Genomic DNA, 7,801 nt, shown 5'->3' with positions numbered 1-7,801 from the left:
TGTGTGTGTGTGTGAGTGTGTGTGTGTGTGTGTGTGTGTGTGTATGAGTGTGTGTGTGAGTGTGCGTGTGTGCGTGTGAGTGTCAGTGTCTGAGGAGTTCATACATTTGTCTAAATGTGTCACAGACGAACGGCTCTGATGAACATGAGGCTCATTTAGAGGATTTATCTCTGTCCCTAAAGCAGTGCTATTTTAGTATTTTATATACTATTACAGTATTTATTTATTTAGATTTGGAATAAGTGTTCATTTTTAAAAATTAAAAAGCTTTTTTTTGTGTGCATTTTTTAAGTTTAAATCTTAGTAATTTTTTTTAATCACTTGTCATTTGTATTAGTTTTTTAAAAATTTAGTTTTATTTCAGTTTTAGTAACTTTAGTACTTAAGGCAGGTGAGTATGCTAAAAAATGAACTAACAGACGTTATCTAGGCATTCTCTAATTAAATATGTACTAATTTGAATACGTGTGTGTGTGTGTGTGTATGTGTGTGTGCGTGTGTCTGTGTGTGTGCGTGTGTGTGTGTGAGTGTGCGTGTGTGCGTGTGAGTGTCAGTGTCTGAGGAGTTCATACATTTGTCTAAATGTGTCACAGACGAACGGCTCTGATGAACATGAGGCTCATTTAGAGGATTTATCTCTGTCCCTAAAGCAGTGCTATTTTAGTATTTTATATACTATTACAGAATTTATTTATTTAGATTTGGAATAAGTGTTCATTTTTTTAAATTAAAAAGCTTTTTTTTGTGTGCATTTTCTAAGTTTAAATCTTAGTAATTTTTTTTAATCACTTGTCATTTGTATTAGTTTTTTAAAAATGTAGTTTTATTTCAGTTTTAGTAACTTTAGTACTTAAGGCAGGTGAGTATGCTAAAAAATGAACTAACAGACGTTATCTAGGCATTCTCTAATTAAATATGTACTAATTTCCAGAATCTGAAGATTGGATAAATCAGGTTCATAATTCTTGATTTTGTTGTCATATTAGAGTAAAAGGTTTTTCTCCATAAATCAGAAAAACTGTCAGCAGACAGAAAACAGACACATTTTCACCATGTTTTTAGGAGTAAACTGCGTTATAAATCAGTGTGAATGATATATGAACAAACCTTCAGAATACAGAGAGGAATAAAACTCTAAAGTTTGCTGTTTATAAGTGAAAAAACTCTTTAAAGATGGAAATCTACAGACGCATAGATAAAGTGCAATACAATAAACACTTAAAAGTGTATGAAAAAACGTTATGAAAACGAAATTTTATTTTTTAAATGGTTTTAGTTAGCAATAACAAAGCAGACACTCACCCTGAGCTGTCCAGTGAAAACCTCCTGTTTGCTTTTTTACTTCCCATCATGCAGTGCGGTGAGGTTCAGGCGGATACAGATCGTCTCTATTGAGCGGCGGCCTGCAGATCTGTGTGTTATATGCATCCATCACATCAGTCTGATCTCACTGCAGATAGTAACAGCTGTGACCACGCCCACGACTGCCCAGAGCCACGCCCACTGCAAGCCACAGCCACTCCCACCAACCGTCTGAAACCTGGAGGATGTTGCTGTCAGGCGGATCTTAACAGCATTTAATAAACTCTGGAGTCTTCAGGTGTTTGTTTGTGCCAGTGCTGCTTCTGGATCATTAGATGTTACTCCCTGAAACACTGTCTGAATGAGCGGCTGCTTCGGGGTCAGATGACGCCCTTGTGTGTTCATTAGTCCCGCCCCCATCCCACATGAGGCCACGCCCTCAGATCAGTGTGTTCTTCAAAAGCACATGACCGCCACACCTGCACAGATGCTATCAGACACACCTGACAGATTCACCATCACTGCAGATGAACAAAGAGGACGTATCAGAGAGAACATGAGATGGATATCATACAACCCAACCAACTTAGGGTGAAATAAAGTGACATGACGTGCAGCCAAGTGTGGTGTCCCATACTCGGAATTTGTGCTCTGCATTGTGCGCGCTTGTTGGGAAATGCTATTTACAGTAGCTCTGCCCACCAATGTCTGGTTGACACTCAATATTAAAAAAGACGCATTGAATTCAACGGCTTCAGTGGTGTAGGCAGTTGATTACTGTTCAACTTTGGGTAAAAGGCAGCGCTCGTCCCTGTCACAAGCCGTCCAATCAATGGGACAAATGCTACACCGACCAACCATCCTACTTGTACAACGACTGAGCAACAATAGAGAGATTAATATTACTGGTTACTGCATTTTTATATTCAGTTATATTCTTCAAAATGAGATACTAGTAATACTGCCGTGAATATTCCACATCATAGCAACCACATCTTCAGCTGGAAAAACGCTGTGCCACCAAAGAGTTCTCAAGCGTTTTCAGAAGAGCACCTGGCTAAAAATGCTTTGATGGACACGTTCATTTGAATATTTATTGTTAGGCATTTGGCCTGTAGGTTCTCTCAAACCTGAGAAGCGAGTCCAGAATATTCCAGTGTTCCTGGACACGTCACTTACGTAGCTGTAATTCATAGTCGGGGATTATGCTTATTGTGAATGAGAATGTGAATGTGCACACGTGCTCTATTTACGAATGATTGGACTTCATTCACATACACATGTATAACTATCTAATCTGATGTTTTCGAAGCGTTTGTGAATCAGGAGGAGAGTTTTCGGGAAGGTCTGTTTTACGGGCAGATTACTTTGAATTTACTCACATATTTACGCAAGTTTCATGAATGAGCCCCTATGTTATTATTCTGTTAATATACAAAAATACTGAGGTGCAAATAGTATCTGCCAATATAAAGTACAGATAGCATAATTACGATTTAAACGTGTTGCAAAGATTGCTGCTGGTCCAGGAAAGCATGGCTGCAATCATGTGATGTAAATCCTGCATGATAGAGGATGCGATCATAGACTGTAACCTGTGAGTGTAATCCTGTGTAAACTACAGGTGTCTCCAACAAATAGTAACCTATAATTTAAAACCTTGTGTGTGTGTGTTTGTGTGTGTGTCCGCGTGTGGATGTGGGGGGCCCGACAAGACATTGTGCCCAGGGGCCTCTGAATTCCTAATACGGGCCTGCGTGCAGGCATGCTAGGAGACGGTGTTACAAACAAGAAACAAATCAGTGAACACAGACAGCACAATGAAACATGAAACACAACACAACAATGAGCGGGAGGTTCTGCTGTCAGACTGAAGATTCTCAGATTTCATGAATAACTCTGTGTGTGTGAGTGTGTGTGTGTGTGTGTGTGTATTTTAGTCTCTTCTGCTCTTAAATGCATCAGTATTTCACTGATAAGCCTTTAAGATGGCAGAGCGCTAATTAGAATGAAGGGGTAATTAGGCTGAGCACACGTTACACACACACAGGGAACTGTTACATCAGCATTAACATGTTACCTGATAACATTCACATCTGCTCTGGTTCGGTGTGCTTCTTCTGCTCTCCAGACGCTCCAGTTCCTCCTTCAGCTTCACCTGTTCCTGCAGCAGAACATCATCATCATCATCATTCTGAGAATAACATGAGCTGAAGCACTGTGTGTGTGTGTGAGTGTGTGTGAGTGTGAGCGTGTGAGAGTGTGCGAGCGTGTGTGTGTGTGTGTGTGTGTGTGAGAGTGTGTATGTGTGTGTGTGTGAGTGTGTGCTTGTGAGTGTGTGTGTTACTCATGAGGGTCTCAGGTCAGATCATGTTCAACAATAAGAGCTGAACTGGTTTGTCCTTTCAGCTGTTCGGCGGCGTCACGCTGAGCACATATGAACATGCAGATGGGTTTTAATGCACGAGCGCTCGTGTTTCTGTCTGAAGAGTGTTTGTTAGTCTGATTTATAACCGATCAGTTCGTTTGACTCAGAAGTGATTCATTATTTAAATGAGAGTCTGTAATGTCTCTCACACACAGACACACACACAAATATGAACTCTCTCTCTCACACACACACACACACAAATATGAATACACACACACACAAATATGAACTCTCTCTCACACACACACACACAAATATGAACTCTCTCTCTCACACACACACACACACACAAATATATTTACTGCAGATGTTTATAAGATTATAGGTTTCTAAATCAGTCTGTATTTATTATCATAATCATCTTTCTACATAAACAATAGAGGATTATGTGTTTGTATGGGAGTAGCAGCACTACCCAGTGGTGAAAATGTGATAGTGATCACGAGTCACAAAAGTGAGAATCAGAAACCGGTGGATTCCACTGGAGTTTAAAATAATCACAGATGATATGAAATATGAAATAACAGACGACACACACACACGGTCTTCACGTCAGTATATCCAGTCGTTCAGTTTTAATACAAAGTCGACATATCTACATACATGATCTGAAATCAATAAGCAGAGAAAGTGAAACACTACTGTGCACCACGTTCACTGATCAGGTGTTGCTTTTGGTTCTTCTGAGTGCTTTCATCATTAAAGGAACATTTGATAGAATATTTCAATGAGAGCAGAATCGCGTCTCAGTGTGCTTCAATTCATGAAGAGAGAAAACCTGCAGATCAGCGTCTCCTTTACTAGGATGAGCTGGTACTACGGTACAGTGATGCTGATGCTGCACTACTACTGACAGAACATATGATATTCTGTCTTTACTGAGATCATCAGCAGCAGCCAATAACCACATTCACCTGGCCGATTAGCAGAAGCATCATTTTCTAAATGTACAGAACGTGTGGATAATAAGTTCAGCAATACTGTGTGGTCACATTAGCAAAAATGTACAGGTAAAAAGGATGTATTGTCCTTTTTATTAGAAGCCCATTTCCACCACAGAATAACATTAAAACATTTTTTTTAAACGTAATTGCAGCTTTTTAACTCACAATTCTGACATTCCCCCCGAAATTCTGAATAAACTCAGAATTGCAAGATATAAACTAAAAATTGTGAAATGCAGTTACAAGATATACATTTTCAATTCTGAGAAGAGAAGTCTGAATCGCAAGATAGAAACGTACAATTGTGAGAAAGAAGGCAGCGTTGTGAGATAGAAAGTTGCAATTACCTTTTTATTTTTTATTTTAAAAACACTTTGAGAGGTAAACTCAAAATTGTGAGAAAAAAGTCAAAATTGTGAGACAAAAATTCGTAATTACCTGCTTCATTTTTATATTCCGTGGCGGAAATGAGCTTCCGTAATGTTCTGGTCAATAGCGTCGTGATGTAAAAAGCACAGCTCACAAGCAAGTCACGTTTAAACCAAGCAGCTTTTCATTGGTCAACGCCGTGAATCCATGAGACCAAGATCTGCACGTGGAAATCTTTGGCCCTCATGCGAATCACGTGGATTCCAGTTAAAATGACTGGAGTTCACTTGTGAAAATCATGGTAACATGGTATTACCGTGGTAGATTTTGTTGGGTTGAGTCAGTGCAGTTTACCGCGGTGCATCACTGTACACTGTAGATTTGTGACGCAGCGGCGCGACGCTGATCTGAGGCTGATATCGTCTCTCTGCGTGTGCTTCAGCTCGTTTCATTTGACTGATAATGCTGATGAGAAACGTGTGTAATGTCTAAGAACACGTGCGTTTTGTTTGTGAAGGAGCGATACTTCATGACCGTTTCGGTGAGGTTTGGGCTCCGGAGGGCCGCGGGCCGTCAGCTTCCTCTAGAACAATCAGTGCACAGTAAATATCTGAGAGGGATACGGAGCACAACACTGTACATCTGAGCCATGTACATTAGCTGGCCAACTACACCACAGCTCACCAATTATACTGCCATAAAAATCATATAAATAAATAGATCCTTAAAAAATTCAAGCATAATATAAACAAAGCGAAATTAAAAAATCAGGTCGATTAAATATTTGACAACAACGATAAGGCTCACTTCACGTCTCAGGTGGAGATCTCAGATCCGGCGCTACTCCTAAACATCTCCTAAACATCAAACTAAACATGACGGAAAGAGTTTCGTCGGGTTCATCTGATCGAGGGAGAATGCAACCATCTCAGAAGATCTTTCTAGCGTTTGACGCGTGGCTGGAAATACTGGGGAATCAGCTCGTTTCATTTGACTGATAATGCTGATGAGAAACGTGTGTAATGTCTAAGAACACGTGCGTTTTGTTTGTGAAGGAGCGATACTTCATGACCGTTTCGGTGAGGTTTGGGCTCCGGAGGGCCGCGGGCCGTCAGCTTCCTCTAGAACAATCAGTGCACAGTAAATATCTGAGAGGGATACGGAGCACAACACTGTACATCTGAGCCATGTACATTAGCTGGCCAACTACACCACAGCTCACCAATTATACTGCCATAAAAATCATATAAATAAATAGATCCTTAAAAAATTCAAGCATAATATAAACAAAGCGAAATTAAAAAATCAGGTCGATTAAATATTTGACAACAACGATAAGGCTCACTTCACGTCTCAGGTGGAGATCTCAGAACCGGCTCGCTTCCGGCGCTACTCCTAAACATCACGCCTGCGCTAAACTAAACATGACGGGAAGAGTTTCGTCGGGTTCATCTGATCGAGGGAGAATGCAACCATCTCAGAAGATCTTTCTAGCGTTTGACGCGTGGCTGGAAATACTGGGGAATGAATCTCACGATTCCTGTAAAACGTGCATTTATCTGTGAACCCAATAACCGAGGCTCTTCCGTCGTCCCACCATAAAGACACAGCGGAGTACATTATGCCACAGCAGAAAGGAGCAAAAGAACATGATACACATATGAGATTCAAGCCTCGAAAACACCCTCGGCCTCCAAACACGGTGTAAGCAGCATATAGTCATGTAGAGACACACCGAATACAGTATTCACAGAGTTCAGTCCGTCTCGTGCACAGCGTCCGAGGATCAGAGATTATATCACGTGTGCTAATGTACGGCGTTGGCTGCGGTCGCTCCGTTAGGCACAGAAGGTAGATCTGCTTCCGTTCTGCGGCGCCGACGCGTTTGTTTGGGATGGCAACGATGACTCTAGCAGGCACAGACGGGCTCGCGCTCATTCACGTCTGACGTTGGCAAACAGTTCGAAGAAACTCCCACTGAGGGGTGCAGCAATTATCCAGGCTTTTGATTTCATAGTTTCTTTTTTTCTTGTTGTTTTGCTTTAAATAGATTGTGTACATGTAATATTTTCCTGTTGTTATGAAGAAGATCTTCATCCATAGTTTAATATTTCTAAAAAGCCGACCACAACATTAATATCAATATTTGAACACTGAGGTAAATGTTTGCGTCTCCTGGAGCTCCTGTTTCACGTGTCGTCGTCGGTCCTCTGCGGGTGTTTGTGGGGTTGTTGGGGGGGAAGGTTTTGTACAGGTTGGCATTCTTCTTATGTTGCATAGTGATCAAAACTTCCAAGGTACTCCAGAGCGGCCTGATAGCTGAACTGATACTCATCCTGAGAACAGACAGATGGGAAGATGTGATTAAAAAAATAATAAGCTGATTTTTGCACTTTTCCTATAACAGTAAGAATCACACTATTTGCATGAGTGACGTTGTTTCCTGAGAACGACTGAGATCTTCCACAGACTCAGAGGTCAGTGATAACAGCGTTTGTCGGTCATGTGATGCGTGTTTTACCTCAGTCTGTACCATCGCTGGTCGTTGTGTGCGCAGCATTTTGACGGTCTGGAAGATGTCCACAGCGCCCTCGTAACGCATCCGCTCCAGGACGATACTGAGGGTGATGAAGACACCCGTACGCCCGACACCCGCACTGAGAGAGACATGAATGAGACGAGAATGAGACATGAATGAGACGAGAATGAGACGAGAATGAGACATGAATGAGACGAGAATGAGACGAGAATGAGA

General features: G+C 41.2%; 2 protein-coding genes across 5 annotated transcripts in view; both read right to left on the bottom strand.

The window, feature by feature from the left end:
* LOC107563403 (GRAM domain-containing protein 2-like) overlaps positions 1 to 3,499 on the bottom strand; it is a 14,979-nt gene extending 11,480 nt beyond the window's left edge. For 3 of the 4 annotated variants that reach the window (XM_016248272.1, XM_016248273.1, XM_016248274.1), the window contains exons 1-2: positions 3,383 to 3,499; positions 1,303 to 1,823 (exon numbers count right to left, since the gene is read on the bottom strand). In XM_016248272.1, coding sequence (XP_016103758.1) covers positions 1,303 to 1,352 — 50 coding nt within the window. In that variant the 5' untranslated portion in view covers positions 1,353 to 1,823; positions 3,383 to 3,499. The remainder of the gene's footprint in view (positions 1 to 1,302; positions 1,824 to 3,382) is intronic. The other variant, XM_016248275.1, reaches the window with a different exon arrangement.
* Positions 3,500 to 6,365: 2,866 nt separating this feature from the next.
* LOC107563401 (receptor-type tyrosine-protein phosphatase S-like) overlaps positions 6,366 to 7,801 on the bottom strand; it is a 77,146-nt gene continuing 75,710 nt past the window's right edge. The window contains exons 35-36 of the mRNA XM_016248269.1: positions 7,568 to 7,703; positions 6,366 to 7,382 (exon numbers count right to left, since the gene is read on the bottom strand). Of these exons, the coding sequence (XP_016103755.1) occupies positions 7,314 to 7,382; positions 7,568 to 7,703 (205 nt within the window). The 3' untranslated portion in view covers positions 6,366 to 7,313. The remainder of the gene's footprint in view (positions 7,383 to 7,567; positions 7,704 to 7,801) is intronic.

This window comes from Sinocyclocheilus grahami, unplaced genomic scaffold, assembly GCF_001515645.1.
Source record: "Sinocyclocheilus grahami isolate Dianchi unplaced genomic scaffold, SAMN03320097.WGS_v1.1 scaffold872.1, whole genome shotgun sequence".
Taxonomy (NCBI): domain Eukaryota; kingdom Metazoa; phylum Chordata; class Actinopteri; order Cypriniformes; family Cyprinidae; genus Sinocyclocheilus; species Sinocyclocheilus grahami.
Note: the sequence above shows the minus strand (reverse complement) of the source record. Positions and strands in the feature narration are given on the sequence as shown.